Genomic DNA, 17656 nt, shown 5'->3' with positions numbered 1-17656 from the left:
AAATGTACATCTGCTACTGAAACATGTACTACTAGGTGAATTTGACATTACACAAAAAAGGTCAGTCACACGAATGGTCAGAGAAGGCAGTCTCAACAGGAGCTGGAAAAAAACCCACTGTATTTTGTTTTACCTTGTTATTTTTCAAATGAGTTAGATACAAATCTCCTGTATGCATTCAGCATTTTACCACTGCTTTTATTACCTCAGAATGCAAGGTAAGTTGTTGAAGAAACTGATTGAAAGAGAGTTTAATTTCATGGAAGATTCTGTAAATACCTCTTTGTCCCTTGCTGAAATTATATTTCGTACCTGCCAAGAGTAATACTCTTCAGTGCACCAAGCGCAAATCTGGTAGGATGGAACAGTGAAGAAACCTCCCTTATGGGGCTTGCTAAACCCGAGCAATCGTCCTGCTTTAAATTATGCAGTGTGGTAGTGCAAAGTGGCTTGAACACAGCAGATTACCCAGTACTCAGATGCAGTGGGAGATCCCACTGATAGCTCCTACCAGGGAATGGCAAGAGGATATGATCAGACAGCTCCGTGCTCAGGCTCTGGTCTATAGGGAGCTGCAGGCAACAGCCATTAAGTTAAAAGAACTCCTAGGGCTCTTCTAAGCAATGGCAGGTTTAGCGCCGATCCCTCAGCCAGTTAAGGATTCACACTCCAGTGGCTGTGTGTATCTGGTCACAAGACTAACAACCTTCCTTTGCAAAAAATAATAAAAGGAGTTCTGAACCCAGGAAAGCCAACTCAGCAGGCTGTCACCCAGAAACACAATGCTGGTACAGAAAGATGGCGCCTGTTATCAGACACAGCTTTGCCTAGGTGAAGAACTGGAGCTGGACATGTATTTTGTTTTCCTCTGTATTTCCTGAAGGAATAATGACTTTAATTAAAACCTACCACATTCTCCCTGGCCTCGAGCATGTGTAGTCTCCAAGCTCTCGCTGGCATCTTTGCTTTCAGCAGTTCTCCTTGATGTTCGTGTTTTGGTTGGTAACTCTGGGGCCTGGAGGAAATTGCTTACTACGCTCCTCATGCCCTTCTTTCCCAACTCCTTCTCCACCTCTGCAATGCACAGAAAAAAATCACTACAATCAACAGAAGATAAAAACTATTGTGCTGTTCAGAGTTAATAGCGCAAAAGAAAAGCAAACAACACACAGTAGAGGTTCCTTGAGATTGTTCAGCTGTTTGGCCCTTCAAAATCAGACATATGCCCATACACAGAAAAAGCCCACGTGTAAACACACCTCTGCTTTCTACACCATTTACATCAGGCAGTATAACCTAGGACTCAGTTTCACTGCAAAGCAGGCTACGAAAAACACGCAGAATTAAGGATGGCCCTTCTCCCATCCCTGGAAGCGCTGCTCCAAGAGGGACCCAGACCTACCATCCGATATGCTGGATTCCTGAAACATCGTTTCAAAGGCCTGATGGATCTCAGCAAAGGAGGGTCTATCGGAAGGACTCCACTGCCAGCCTGAAAAACACACACCACCACTCAAAACATCCCACCGGCATTAGACATTCACTACACTGCACCAGGAGGACCTAGCTATTGCAGTTTCCTTTTTATAAAATGAGTGAGATAAAATACTGACACGGAAATCTGATTTATGGGTGCTGGGTGTCTGCACCACTCTGGCTCAGTGATGGTTGGAGACACCCAGCACCCTTTAAATCAGGTTTCCATCTCAGTATGTAACAGTAGGTGCTGAGTACCGCTGGAAAAAAAATGTATCACACTAAGTCACGTACCAAAAGGCCACAGCGGAAGAGTAACAGTCAGTCCTGTAAGAAGCCTAATGAAGCTCCTGCTTCATCCTTAGAGCACAAGCTTTTCTTTAAGTTGTCAGGAAAAAGGAGACAAAGAAAACATTGAGATGAACAACAAATCTCTCCCCCAGGCCTGTGTGCTCCCAGTAGAGGAGAACGGCTGGTTTCATAGCGTGCTCATCCTCTGGGGAAAGCAGTTTTAACCAAACACTCCTACACAGCATTGCACCTTCACTGGGACTGGCAGGGGGGTTGTTCTGCCTTGCTGTATGTGGCCAGATCTGGCACTTTTACTGCACCTCTGCAGAGCTAAAAAGCAGCATTTGCAGGGCTGAGGAACACTTACATGCTCTCATGAGCTCATAAACTTTCTCAGGACAGCCTTCGGGGCGCTCCATACGGTAGTCTTTCTCCAACAGCTCATAGACTTGAGACAGGTCAATCCCAGGGTAAGGGGACATGCCGTAGGTTGCAATTTCCCACAGCAGAACGCCAAAGGCTGCGGTGGAGAAGGAAGGAAAAACAAAAAAGAAAAATAGGAAAAAAATCAATAAGCTTTGTTTTCATCTTAAATTTGAGAGGATGGTTAGTGGGAGTAGTCACTAAACAGTGCTGCACACTTAAACCAGCTCTGGGTGGCTCAGATCCCATGCTCAGCAGCAGCTTAAATGTTAAAGAAGCGTAACAAGCCTCTTCGTCAGCACAGACAAGTCTCCTGCGATATGACAGGGTAGAATTAGACTAATTTTCAATGTATCAGTTGTCTCAAACCTGAACGCCTTGAGATCCTTCAAGTCCTATTAAAGGCACAATTAAGAGACTTCACAGCGGATTAGCTGAAACCGTTTCACTGCTGCACTGCAGTCTTTCCCTCAGTTTGACAGCTCCTCTCATCTGCAACCTCTCCCTAGAGGACTCGCACATTTTAATAGCTCAGTGTTTTTGGGGTGCCCTTGTTTAGCTGCAGCATGGTCTAGAGGGGAAACCTGGGAGGCAGCGGCAAGAGGAAAATTTCAGCAGTTGCTACCAACGAGACAGGGTGAGGGCGAGACATTTTGGTCAGAGGGAAAGCCGAACAGGAAAAGGGAAAGCACAAAAAAGGTCTTGAAACAGGCGAAGCATTCAAGTCCCCGAAGTCGGTGGGGATGCAGGTCAGCACCAGGGTCAGGCAGCTAACCCAGGAGTCGGGCACACAGAATAGACTCAACACCAGTTCAACAACCTGCACGTAATTAGTTCAGTCACCCTATTCTGTTCTTAACCTGAAGAGAAAGCGATTACAATTCTGCATAAGTAAGGAAATCACATCACATTACATGGTAACACCACCAAGGGCAATTTACATTAGACATTTCTGTGCACAATTTTCTTTGATTGCTGTCTCAAGGCAGTTGAGGTGAAAGCATCTAAACTCTGGCGTGCCCAGCAGCAGCCATGGCCCCCAGGGACAGCCAGCTTGCTCTGATCAGATCCCAAAGTCCACTGCCCCCACTCTCACTAAGTAAGTTTATGCTAACCCTAATTAAAGATACCAAATACTCCTTTTGGATCTTTCCTCCCTGTGCACTCTACTATTTAAATGTGACAGGGATCCTGCAGCCACCTCAGCGATACAGCAGCATCCTTAAGACTGTGGCAGACACCCGGCAGCAGCCAACACCACCATGTGCAAGTCCAAAGCAGAAGAAACACCTGGATAACAACTTGGGAGGCTGTTTTGGGGTTTCCTCCCCCGTCTATAAACCATTTTGTATCAGCCATCTACCTAACAGTTTCTTCAAAACAAAGCCTTTCCCCAAAACTCCAGAAAACTTCATCGCTGCTTCACTACTATCTGTTGGTTTATACGTAGAAGATGCTCAGGATAACATTTTCCACGTGCCTTTGGGACCATGTCCCACAAACTTCTATCTCACGTCACTGAGCACTTCTGAGAATTTGACCAACAGCTATGGCAGAGATATAAAACCCAAAAAAAGGCTGATAAAATGTACAATGAGATTTTCTGCAGTCAGATTTGATAGAATATAGCTCCATTTAGCTAAGCCTACTCTTATCACAAGAACCTCAGGGCTCTTCAATAACCATTTGTCATCAAATTTTCCCTCTGTTTCTCCTCATCTCATTCTGAAGATTATTCTTTTAAAATGCGGAAAGACGAGCTTGGCGCTATCACTAGACAGATACACGCATAATATTTTTTTAACATAAAATGAACCAGATTCTCACTTTCCTCCCTGAAGTAGTTAGAAAGTTCCTGGCTATATAACAATATATCGCTTCATAGTTCCGTGCTAGAACTCTATCAAGTCAGTAGTGCCGGTGCCCTCCAGCCCCATTTCATCCATTTCTATAAACACTACAGTACCCTTTATTTTCATACGTGCCAGAGATTCAAACATATAAAGTCAGGTCGGCATCCTCAGTGCTCCACTCAAAGACTGACTTAGCAGAGATTAGTTTCTGAACTCTGACAAGCTCCTAGAACAATATGGCTCAAACGGGGAACACACTCGCTCCTGAAATGTTACACAATGTCCTCATTTCACAGCCCCAGAAAAAGACGACTATAATCTCAATTAATTCGTACATGCAAATTCTTACCCCAGACGTCAGACTTAATGGAGAACTTGTTGTAGGCCAGGCTTTCTGGTGCAGTCCACTTGATGGGGAATTTTGCTCCGGCGTGGGCAGTGTACGTGTCGCCTGTCATTAGCCTGCTCAGGCCAAAGTCTGCCACCTTCACCAAGTGGTTCTCCCCTACGAGGCAGTTTCTGGCAGCAAGGTCCCTGAAAAAAAGAACAGAAGTAGGTGATGTGTAGTCTTTACCATCTCACTTAGCGATAGCAAGGAAACCTACTGTTTCTGAAGAAACCTGGGCCTGCGTGTGATTATTTTGATCAGAGTATTACACAGAAATTATGTAGTTATACGCATACATGCAAGAGGGAAAGTTATTTTTCATTCCGGTTTTGTAAGACTGTCATCCAAACTTTTTTTTTTTTTTTAAATTTGAAGTGAAAGCTTCAAGAAGCCCCCTCACTTTCAATAAAAGCTGCCACCCTCAGGATAAAAATAATGTAAAGAAATGTCAGTGCTCAAGTTATCAATAGCTGAGGATGAGCACTGAATAAATGAAGTCTCAAACCCTCACTTCTTGCCCACCTCTCTAGCACTTCGGTCACCCCAGCCAACAGCAGTCACTCTCCAGAACTCCTTTTCCAGTCCTTGCTCAAGCACCCGGTTTAGCTCCCAGCTATGCTGCTCTTCCTCCCAAGCGTACCACATTTTACAACACAACTTTTTCATACCATGTTCTGGTCTTTTTAAACCTGTTGTAGCCTCTGCTATCAGTACTTACATTTTTAAAGGACTAGGCAATAAGCAAATTAAGCTTTTCCTCCACATTTTTTCACCTGACTCCACCTTGGCAGGTGAGAGATGCGCACATCGCATTTGCCACTTCCCTGGCTCGTGCAAGCCGTTAGCACCCTCGGAAATGCTTCACAAGTATAAAAACGTAAAGCACAGAAGTATGTTTTTCCTAATATTAGGTTTCGTAAAAAACACTTTTCCAGATTATGTCAAGTTGAACTAAAAATTGATTCTACCAGCAAGCTTGAGCGAGATCTTTAGATATGAGGCAGACACTGCTCTTTCTTTTGCTTGTTCTGCTCAATCAGAATAAATTTTTAAAAAAAGTACGTCTTACTAGAGGCCTATTAAATTTTCACAGTGTTTTTGAATATACTTTCTTATCAATGCTGATTACTACAATGTGTGTCTAAATAAAAGCTCCTCTTCATAATCAAATTCCTCCTCCTGCCTGATTCATTAAATGAGGTCACAGCCCAGCATTCGAATCCATGGATGTGAATTGTGACAACGCTCTTAAAATAATTGGGTAGGTGGGTGTGGGGGTGGCTGATAAGGAAAAACGTTACTATTTATTTTAGATAAATGGGTCATCAGAAATAAGAGGAAATAAAATGAACAGGAGAGCAGACAAATGAGATTCACACAAAGCAGTTTTTAAAGTTCACTTCCTACAGGCTGAAGGGATGAAATACTTTCAACAGGGCAAATCAAAGGCTGGAAATTTTAATTTGCAGCATCACCGTTCACTTTATTGACTGACAGAAACATTTAAACAGGCCTTTCAGGCAGCAAAGGCAATGCATGACTTAGAGGAGCACCTAGAACTTTACACACGATCTTCATATTTGTCTCTATGAAAAAACATGTGCTAATTTCATATTCCAGTTAATTGGGCAGGAAAGGTCACGCTACAGCACAGAGAGCATCTTCTATAAAGCTCAGTGAGTCTCAAACCTTCGTGCAGGATGTGTCATTATATTGCTAGGAGGCCATTTCTGCAGATGAAGAATGCAAAGCTCTAGCCATAATTGCAGTACACTTAAAGGTCAGAGTCTCTGAGACTTTTAAGACTGCAGAGATGCTTATTAACGCGAATACGCAATCTGGACAATAGTGGGAAACAATCCCCACAGAGGACGGGGGAAAATAAAAAAAGTGAAGCAAACAAGAAAGAACATGGGATAAGAATGCACTAAGAGGGTGGCTTTGTTCTGAGCACCTGCACACATCCAGCAACATCAACTGCAGCAGTTTTTAATGGCTGTTATAATCAAAAGACAACCAGTAGCTTATCTGGTCCATTAAGAGCCCGTTACTTTGGGAAGCATTTACATTTAAGGCCTTTGTCCAAAATACAAATTACTGATACGTCTTTCACCTGCATCTACTTCAAAGGTAAGAGAAAAACAATTAGAAGACTATCCTACAGACAGGTTAATGTACTGTATCAGAATACAATGCACTAGTACGTTAAACATAGGACACCAACTCCATCTGAGTCAATGCCACGATAATCTGAAAGGCAAGAAAATGAATCAAGGCGTGTTTTGTGCTCAAGATTCAGGAGTGCTCACTGTCCTTCCTACCTGTGAATGAAGTTTTTCTTCTCCAGGTACTCCATGGCTGAGGAGATCTGAGTTGCCATGTACAGTAGCACCACAGCATTCACCTCCTGCCGGTTACACTCACGCAGATAATCCAACAGATTCCCATACGTCATGAACTCCGTAATGATGTAGAAAGGAGGTTCTCGTGTGCACACCCCTAGGGACCAACATAAAGTTTATAATGAATGTTTGAGAATATCAGTAATCTTCAGGCTTTGTCCTCTAGGGCAGTTTATACCTCTAGAAGGTAGAAATATGGGGCTTACAGAAAGAATGAGTTCTGCTTGGAATTGGTTAATAGAGGGTTTTAATTTCCTGCTTCAGGCTCTGGCAACTTAAACATTAGGGAGACGAGATCATTAAAAATCATGTATTAATGGTAAAAATTGTGAATTTTGCCAGACAATAAGTGTCTGTATTTAAAGCCTTGGTATGGTAAGCAGCTTATCTGCTCCTTAACATCCATATCACTGCACAAGGGTTTAGTTCAAATCCCTCTGCTTGGTATTTATCACTTACCTAATAATTGCACCAAGTTCGGATGCTTGATCTCCTTCATTACTGCGGCTTCTTTCAAGAACTCTTCCACCTCCATGGTATCCTCCTGCAGAACAATGGCAAAGCTTTGGCAAGGACAGTATGGACAAAGGAGGAACAGATTTTTGTATGAAGACGCAAAAAAGAATGCAAACTGACAACATAAGCCACAGTTCTTTCAAGGTAATTTTTCCCTGTAGCCACATCACAATGCCAGGGAGTTAGGAACTCTGGGGTTTTTTGTAGGATTTTAAAAATATGTATTTTTATCATCCTTATTCTAACACAGTTTTTTGGGCCAAGAAAATCCATATCCCTTTTGTGAAGGGCCTCTCGCAGGACCACTCAGGAGTTGAAAAGGAAAAATGTGCTTGTTCCTAAGAGGAAAAAAAGATAACATGAAATAAAAAGGACAGAAAAGAAAAGAAACAAGAATGAACATAAAAGGAAGGATATGCCACAATCAAATGCTTGAGAAGCTACTGCAATGCGGGCCCCCAGTTTCACTGGGTAGGAGCAAGAAATCCCCCCTTTCAGACAGGGAGGCATGACGGATGGCAGCCACTCCATAATTGAAAGCCCGAGGTTTCACAGATTTCGTTTTTGGCATTTAGAGCCTGACCCATGACGTAACCATTCTGGGCAGACGTGTCACTACCTATTTGTCGAACCCTATAAAGTTGCTTGGCACAACACAAAACCAAGGAAGATACAATCTTGCTCAAAAGACATATTTTCTGAAGCAAATATGCCCCAAATGGCCAGAAGGTTATTTCAAAGTGGTGCAAAAATACAGATCTATTCCTAAAGCGATGTTTCTTTCTGTATCCATATTTTTTTTCATTGGTGGATTAATGTTGACAGGCTACATGGACGAAGTGTTTTAAGGAAGGATTGGAAAGGATTTACTGCTGCTGGTGAGAATGATAACAGTGGGCTGCCGCTGTAAGATCCAGCCAGCTCTCTGCTTTGCAGTTAGCAATGAGAACCTTTTTCAAACAGTTTCATTCAATCATTTACTATTTGTGGCCAATTAGCTTGATTGGCAGCTGTGATTTGCTGAACACACTGTCAAAACTAATAGCCCAAAGGTCCTTGTGAGCAGAACCTTAAACTGTTTTCTTTGGCAAAGGAAACTGGGTTAATAATCCAGGTTGCAAAATTATCCTAAATACGCATTTATCTTATGCATGCTATACAAAGTCTGAAAGGTTGCTCCTCTACAGAGCTGTTCCACTGTTTTAAATCTCTTGCCTCTCAGTGACCAAATTAATAGGAAGGACACATACAGAGAACTACTGTAACAATGATCTCTCTGCAAACCAGATCTCATGCAAAGGACCAAGCTTAACCAGCTTCCATCTTCCACTGTACAAAACCACAGAAGAAATAAAACAATTCTGGCTATACAATGCTTTCCTAGCAGAGCACAGGACCGTGCCATGGCATTACAGGACACCAGGGTTGCACGTTGCTAATTTAAAACACAGGCTTCTCTGCTGGGGAAAAATTAAAAAAAAGGAAAAATTAAAAAAAGAAGAGGCAGTCCTAAGATGCAGACTTGAGGTGTGCAGTAAGAAGTGTGCTGAGAGGATCAGCTCACATCAGTTCAGCCATGAAATGGTCCTCTCAGGGAACAAGCTGTGGCCACAGGCACAGCAGGCTGTGCTTGGTCCAACGATAAGCAGGTCACAAAGCTCCACTCCCGGTTACTGCAGCCACTGCCCACCTGGTGCCCCTCTCCATCAGCATCAGGTGTAAAACCTGGTACCCCTCTCCATCAGGTGTAAAAAACACAGAGTGTGTCGTGTTATGGTAACAGACCCTTAATAAATACTGATGCGTCCCGTGCAACTCACTGAGCTTCCAATGATATCTTTTCATGGGAAATATGTAAGCACCAAAACACTGTCTGGCACTTCCCAGTTACATGCAGCTGTGGAACAGCGTGTGCAGCTTGATTACCTTCTCGCGTGATCTAGTGTTTTGTGCCAGCTATGAGCTACGTTTAGACACTTGATAGAAAACTGAACAACAAATGGGTGTTCATAAGCATCACTAGTCAAAAAGATGCTGGAATGATTCCCCCCCCCTTAGTTTTCCCTCCCCTTTGTCTTTGTTATAGAGATATCTGGAGTAGATGGGGAAGGAACAAGAAGAGTCACACAAAGTTTTGAAGAATATTCTCTCAGAGGAAAATCAAGTGAGTCATTTGAACGTTGATGCAGAAGCTGCCAGAGGGCTTATTTTCCCCAGTAGAACTGGGATATAAATGTGATTTTAAAATGTTTCCCAAAACTTTGAAGAAAGCTATAATCCCACCTGTCATGCAGCAGACTGATGGATTTAAGGAAGGTGGATTATAAATTTGCTTTTAAGGATGGTTTTAGTGTGCATAATTGCAGGTTGAAGTGTTTCTTAACTCTCTTCTTGGTTATTCTTACATTCCCCAGTGGAACATGCTGCTCCATACTACATTATGAACCACTTTTAGTCATGTTTCATTAAATATTTGATATATTTGAAACATCCACGGTCTGTATTAAGGTTTCTCCTTATGCATAAACAGATTTTATAGGATAACACACAATTTGACTTTGTTGATGGGTTTTAGAGAGAAGAGAATGAAAGCAACAACTCCAGTTTGGAGCAAAATGAGAAGTCTGAAGACATGTGGTATCCTCACACTGTAACCAGAAGCAGGAAAGGAAATGTTACAGCAAACAATGTTCCAGGAAAGAACTGGTCTCTCCTTTTCACTATAAACAGGCATTTTGTTCAGCCTGGTCACATCCCAGCTCCAGCTGCATTGCAATGCTCCCGAGCAAGCCCTGCGGTCCCCAGCGCGCTGGATCCGAGCAGGAATAACACTAGGTGTCACTCGCCCCCTGTGCAAGCAGGCACTGGGACTTTCCTCGCTGGGGAGCAGCAACGGGAATCTCCAGGGTACAAAAAAAGGCCAAAATGAAAATACTTTCTGCAACCATAGCAACCCAGAAATACTGAGGTAGTTGCTGCTCAGAGCATAAGGAAGAAATATTTTCCCCAAATCAAGGAAACGTTCCTCCCCTGACAGTAAGGCATCTACACAGTTCTCTCCACTTCAAAATTTCCATTGCAAAAACCAAAAAGAAACAAACAAAAAATCCTGTTCTGTTTGTTTCTGCAAGAACAAACCACATCCCCATTAGAGAAGAGAGAAGATGGTGTCAAGTTAGCATAAACTCTTATTAAGCAATCAAATGCAATGTGTGTGGATGCTGCCAGAAGGTCTCAAGTCATTTTTATAAACATAAATGAATTAAGCAATGACCTTATGAACTCACAGAGCATTATTTGCATTTCAAGAGACAAGGAAACCAAGACACAGAAATCAGGGAGCAGAGCCAGAAACAGAACTGATTATCCAGTTCTTCATTAAAGCCACTTATGAATTTTAATATATTTTAGCTTGGATATACTTTTTCCTCCACTTGTATCTTTTGATAAGAAGCAGCTGTGAACAATTGCCTAAGACTTCCAGGTACACAGCGAGCTTGTATTTTGGGAAAGATGCCACGTAAGACAGAAAATCAAAACATGTAAAGCCTCCCTGAAGCACAGCCTTTGAATTTTATGTCGTCTGACTCACAATCCACAATTTTCCTTAATACACCAGCTTGTGTTAGTGTGTTCATCCATGAACAGCTCGCCTTTACTACACCCTGAGTACGAGACATCACAGAACTATTTACTTTTCTAAGGTTTCATCTGTTCTAAAGTAAAAATTATGCTGTTATCGTCCTCCTTTGTTTAGTTACAAGCGTTTCAGGTATCGCATAAAACCATAACAGGATCAAGCTCTTTCAAAAATACTCTATTCCAAGCCTACGGCATAGAAAGGAAGGGCCATCACCAACCCAAACCGTCTTAATTATGGCTGAGGGCAGGCAGCCTGCCTGAACTCGGTTCCTGCTGAAAGGAGATGAATGGGAATGCTCAGAGACTTGAGTCTTACCTTTAGAGTCTTCACAGCCACTGTAAGGTTGTACTTTTTCCAGACTCCTTCATACACCTCTCCGTACTGCCCTCCACCGAGCTTGTGCTTCATCGTGATGTCAGTTCGCTCTATCTCCCATTTGTCGTAGTTTGGAGACACGCCATAGATAGTGGGCTTATTGCGTTTGGGCGCTGGGTAGTGCAAAGTGGTGATGAGCCCATCTGCGACAGTTGAATGATGATGGACCAACTCTGCTAAGGTGTTGAAGCGGCTCTCTGAAGAGACATACAGCTAGGGAACAAAGGGAAAGCTCATTCACATAACGCACATGGGAGCATTCATACACAGAAATGACATTATAAAATTATGAAAGCAAAGTGTTGCATCGCTTCTACTCGATCTGGAGTACTATGTGCTCCACCAGCTCCGTGACTAGTTCTCAGAAGCTCAGACCTGAGAATGATCAACACTTACGCAGGAAATGCATGGATTCAGGAGAAAATACATGCACTTCACTGAAACAACATGGAAGGAATGACTGCAAATAGCACTGGATTGGCATGCTGTTGCTTGAAATGTCTTTTTTAAAAAAGGCTGGTCAGTAGAGATTGTGAGATATTTCCTGGAGAGCAGCGGGTTGTCAACCTTGGTGTCTTGATTCCATCGTACTATTTGGGTTATGACATTTTCACCTGCCTAAATTCTCTTTGAAATGTCACTAGCAATCTGGTGGCTTCCCTGCTATTGGCCTAAGCTTCTGCGTAGTATTTTGCATGAAGTTGGACAGCTGGTCTGCTCCATTCTTGTGATGGGCATCGATCAATAACAGAGAAGTAAAATCATTACCACTGATTGAGAACCTGCTGTGAGGCATGATAACCCATATTTGTTACCTTTTTAACATTTATACAGAAGATCCATTTTAAGCCTGAAAGCCTACTAAAGATAACGGACAAGTGACTCCCTACCACCAGAGCTTTGCATTTCCAGTTTTCACACTTGCCCCAGTTTTGGCAGGGATAGAGATAAATTTTCTTCCTAGCAGCTAGTAGAGCACTATGTTTTGGAATTAGGATAAGAATGATGTTGATAATACACTGATGTTTTCAGTTGTTGCCAAGCAGTCAAGGATTTTTCAGTTTCTCACACTGCCCTACCAACAAGAAGGCAGGGGGCACCCAAGAAGCTGAGAGGGGACACGGCCAGGACAGCTGCTCCAAACTGGCCAAAGGGATATTCCATGCCATATGACGTCATGCTCCGTATATAACTGGGGGGTGAGCCAAGAGGTGGTGTGGCTCGGGAACTAGCTGAGCACTGGTTCCAGGTGGTGAGAAATTGTGCTGTGCATCACTTGATTTGCATAGTCTATTATTATTCTCTTCCTTTTCTGTCCTATTAAACTGTCTTTATCTCAAGCCACGAGTTTTACCTTTTTTCTCTTTAATTCTCTCCCCAATCCCACTGTGGGAGGAGTGAGTAAATGGCTGTGTGGTTGTTTTAGCTACTGGCTGGGTTAAACCACAACAACACTCAAGCTTAGTCTTCTACTAGGCAAGGTGAAAAATGCTAGAAATTTAATTTTTTTAAAAAAATATGCTGATAACACCTGGAGGAGAGGAAGAAATCTTTGTATCGAAGTGCAACAGCCTATGCTGGACACAGCACACGGAAGAAGGCAGAGCTCCATTACTCACAAAGGACCAAGGTCTGGCAAGGGACAACCTGGCAGGAAGAGCAGCACCGTGCTACTATCCAGACTTGCGTGCAGTCCACACGCTACGAAACATGTGATGCACTGCTGCGACTGTGCACATTACATGCAGATAGCTGTGATCAAACTTCCTGAACGCTTCTGACTTGCTGGATACGTGCTCAACAGTTTGTGTATGTGCAGTGGCCATCTGTCTGGGATTTCTGGAGGCCAGGAAGTTGACGGGGTTGCCAGGCATCCAGAAATCCCAGACTTAGGGACAAATTCTGCTTTTTCCACCTAGACAGAATTTTTGGATGGAAAAGGACAAAGCATCCGTAAAGCTCCAGCAATAATTGAGTATATCCAACAGAAAAGGGACATGCATTTGCAAGAGAAAAAAAAAAAAACCAAAACCAAAAACGTTTGCAGGGAGGATAAGGACACCCTCAAACTTGAGTAGAGCCTTTGGACTGGAGATTGGCAATTTCTGTATGGATGCTCCTCCTTTGCAGGTATCTGCTTACTATACCATACCTAAAATGAGAGTGAGAGGTACTGGAGAAGACCAAATATTCTGAAGAATCTGAGAGCACAGAAACTACATATAAGAAAAGGTGACTGAAAAGAGAAACTGTATTATCCAGGGAAGTCAGTGTGATAGATGAAAGTCCTCTCACCCTCAACATCTAGCTTGCCCAAATCCCTACTGACGTTTCTGAGAAGGAACCACATGCTTATGTATGTATGCTAACTATTATGCTCAGAATTGGCAAAAACTGCCAATCTATGTATGCCATGGACAAATTTGAAAGAGCTGTAGACAGGTAAAATGTTCAGCTCAGGAACACAGTGTAACCCAAAAAGGGAAAAAACACAGAGAGATGTGAACGACCCCACAGATCAGTCACAGACAGGTTAGACTACTGCAAGGTGTAGGGTGGCTGTTGACTTTCAAGCTATGGCCTTTGTAACAGAATGATGGCCCCCATAAGGTTTCTGGGAAGTGAACATTATATAGCATTTGTCATCCAAAAAAGGCAAATATGCCGTAGAAATCTACCTTTCCAGTGTAATCATAACCCCTGGTTAAAGTGGCATTTCCTCAGGTGCAACAGCACCTGGACTTGAGGGAGTGGGAGAAGAGGCACAGTGGCCAACCTGTCTGTAAGCCACCTGAACAAACCCCACACCATTAACCATTCTCCTATGGCAACTTTATCTCTAAAAAATAAAGGCATCCTCCTGAGGAGTGTGTTCTCAACCCTCTACCAAAATGAGCAGGATATTCTTTTGGCAGAGGAACTGAACCAAATCTCATTTCAACACTGTGATTTAAAAAAAAAAAAAACCACCAAAAAATAAAAACCAAAACCACCTTTCATGGTCAAAGAGGTAAAAATCACCTCAAAAACAGATGTTCTGAGAACAGAAAAGTGACAACAAGACAGAGTTTTACAGCTGCATGGCTTGGACCACCAAGCATTAGGCAGTGCAACCACCATTTAAAACAAGCCATACCTGTTTGGGAACAACTTGTAGTACTAGTAGTGGTACTAGCAGTTCACCTGTTACACTGAGGGATAAAATATAAAAGTATGGATGTAGAAAATTATGCTGAACTCCAGGATCACTTGGAAGCATTAGAGAAGCATGGAGAAGGAAGCTGACTGTGTTTTTATGATGGCTTAAATCATATGATCTCAAAGTCCCATGGAAATTAGAGATATCTGTGTTTTGTGTGAGAGATTACATGACATTGTTACAGAGAGAGAAAGAAGTTAAATAAATGGCCAAAGGTTTCACATCAAACCCATAGCAGGATAGGGAACAGAACTCAGGATCACCCTGTCCAGGCTACAGGACAACACTCCATGCCTTAACACACATGAAGGTTCCCATTTACATTAAAAAAAAAAAACCAAAACACATCCACCTACTAAATGTGCTCATTCTGTAGGTGGAGGTTTTCTAACCTCTCAGTAATTACATCTCAACACTGACTCCTGAAGGCCTTACTTCCCACCAGCACTATTGGAAATCAGAGTTATGCTGTGTTTAAATCTTCATCTGGAATTTGAAGCATGTATCACAAAAAGATGAAGCAAGGAGCAGCTATGAACGGCACGCTGTCAATGCAGCCCAGCAAGTCGCATATACACACTCACTACTCACTGCAACCTCCCTTCTCCGCTGGCCCCGATTACCAGGCCTTAGCTCAAGCTGCTTGCTGGATAATTTCCCCCAAGAAAACGGCCTGGTGCTGCTAACTGTACTCATCCAGAGGTCACAGACTCAGCGTTTCTGCGCTGCGTGGGACTCGCACAGTTTGCTTCCTGGCTATGTTGTGCACACATTATTTGGGCAATTTGTGCATATTGTCAGTCAAACTGTAACACTGGTACTGGGCCGAGGAGCTCTGCTTGTACAAGTTATCTGCAGCTTCTGTCACCAGACCACATCTCTTTTTCCTGGCTAGTATATTTTATAAGGGTGTTTAAACTGGCCCAAGTTAACCTCCAAGGCATCCTTAACCTGATGGGATTCCCCCTCCCCAGTCAGCAGACAAAACTGAACATCCACACACACAAAAAATCCATGAAGGTCCATGATAAAGGAGCGAGTCTGCATCCAGTTCAGTCACTGGAGGCTCCAAGAGACTCAAGCAGGACACACATCCTGTGTCCTTAACGCTGAGGATAGCAGGATTTCAAGAACTGGCTGGACAATGCTGTTTATTTAGTTGGGTTACTCAATCAGAGGCTTTGCCTCAAGTACTATCAAGTCAGGAAAACCAAGTTTGCTGTACCACGGAAGTGGTTTACCAGATGACTAGCTGTACCATGCCAGCCAAATCAAGAAAGGTCACTTTTAATGCCTTCCTTAAAAAAACCAAAAACAAAACCAACAAAACATTCAAAGGTGGTCCAGAAGAATATGATCCATTAAACTGGAAAATAAAGACAAAACTCCCTGAGGAGTTTGTTCACTAAATTTTTAAAATGTTGAACTCCAGTGCATCAGTATGAATGGTGCTAAAATTAAGACATACACACCTCCGATCTGTTCCTTGTCCCTTCAGTTTTCCTCCAGGAAGAAGCCTGGGTAGGGTTGTGCAATACACAGCACACCTCAGCATCAAGTAGCGGTTGTTCTATGTGTTTCTCCAATACCTCTTTCTCCTGATAGTGTGTTCTCTCAGTCACAGTATATGATCTCACCAAAGCCATTCATCCTTACTGCAGCACTTGCAGATATTAAATTCCCCGGACAGGCTGACTAATGATACAGCAGGCTGGGAAGGCCCCAGGTGCTCAGGGAGTTGAAGGTAAGAGGTTTCCTTCTGCGGAGCCAGGCTTTGCCGTGAAACGGGTAATAGGGTGCGACACGAGCAGCTCAGAGCGAGCGATCTGCTCCAGCAGTCTCCGTTTTGCAGAGGGAAAAGTAGGGATATTAGCTGTTTCTGTTCCTAGCTCCTCAGCTTTGACAGCCAGGGACAGGGTGCTGGACGAGCACGGTGTCCCCCAGCCCAGCAGCAGAAGCAGCAGAGCAGACAGCACGTCTGCCACTAAGCTGTCACAATTCAGTGCCCAGCTCATTAACGCAAATTGAAACTGATGTGGCTTAACACGCCAGGCTGCAAACCACAGCGCCTGATGCATGGACGTGGCAAACCGCTCCTTCTACTGGGATGCTGGCCCTTGGCACGGGAACTGGGAGGACTGTGGCTACCTCTTCACTTGCCCCTGCACGAACAGTCAAAGCCCGGGAGCCACAGCTCTCAGTCCCTGCTGCTTCACGATTTTGTATTTCCAACCACCATCAGCTGCAGATCTGCTTTAGTGAATTGTGCTGACCTGCACCTTTTCTCAAAAACACCAATTCAAGCAACTTTGTGGAAAATGAACAATTAACCTGGCTAATACAGACCTGAGCTGATTACTGTAGCTCTGCAGAACTGGTTTTTTGGGATAAAAACAGCTCTGCTGGGATGAAAGCCTTCATATGCCAAACCCTTTTACAGCTAAAATGGAGAACATGTGCTATCGCATCATGGACACATGCTTATTTACACCAACTGAAGGAGGCTCAGGTTCAAAATGTTCACATGTGAACATTGCTCATCTGCCAGCATCAATGAGAATAGAAGCAATATCAGCTACAGAGGCAGGAGGAGGAATAATATTCCAGATTGCCATGTAGTCCTTCAAGTATGCTGCACATCAGCATTTCACAGTACCGATTCTGACCACAGACCGTGTCTACATGGGAGGAAAAAGGAAGAATCAAAGAGCTGTAACTTGGGAATACGTTGTCTTAAATAACATGGTCAAAATTGTCTCAATTACAATCTGTTTGCTATAGCAGACAAAAAGTGTTTCATTACCGAATAAAACCTGTTTATCTTATTAAAGGTTTTAGAGTGATGAGTCTGATAAACAGGAAACGCTATGTATTGGTTCCCTGTGTTTTCATACTGACGATTTTGCTGTCAACATTGCCAAAAGAAGAATAAAGCTCTCGCAGGACAAAAGAAAATTGGCCATGGTGGGCCACTTCTATACTTGACTTTTTTATTTTTTTCAAGTACTGTAATGGCACAGAATCTGTCATCTGCTAGATGCTGGCAAGAGGAGCCTCAGCAGCCATGCTCCAGACCCACACTTCAACTTC

General features: G+C 43.2%; 1 protein-coding gene across 3 annotated transcripts in view; it reads right to left on the bottom strand.

Annotated features, from left to right (window-relative positions):
- The window catches only part of ABL1 (ABL proto-oncogene 1, non-receptor tyrosine kinase), an 84149-nt gene that overhangs the window by 5767 nt on the left and 60726 nt on the right, over positions 1 to 17656 (bottom strand). For all 3 annotated transcript variants that reach the window (XM_054848621.1, XM_054848622.1, XM_054848623.1), the window contains 7 exons: positions 11308 to 11580; positions 7293 to 7377; positions 6753 to 6930; positions 4393 to 4577; positions 2135 to 2287; positions 1403 to 1492; positions 910 to 1074 (listed from right to left, as the gene is read on the bottom strand). In XM_054848621.1, the coding sequence (XP_054704596.1) occupies positions 910 to 1074; positions 1403 to 1492; positions 2135 to 2287; positions 4393 to 4577; positions 6753 to 6930; positions 7293 to 7377; positions 11308 to 11580 (1129 nt within the window). The remainder of the gene's footprint in view (positions 1 to 909; positions 1075 to 1402; positions 1493 to 2134; positions 2288 to 4392; positions 4578 to 6752; positions 6931 to 7292; positions 7378 to 11307; positions 11581 to 17656) is intronic.

Source organism: Grus americana, chromosome 20 (assembly GCF_028858705.1).
Source record: "Grus americana isolate bGruAme1 chromosome 20, bGruAme1.mat, whole genome shotgun sequence".
Lineage (NCBI taxonomy): Eukaryota > Metazoa > Chordata > Aves > Gruiformes > Gruidae > Grus > Grus americana.
This window is presented reverse-complemented; position numbering and strand designations above follow the sequence as displayed.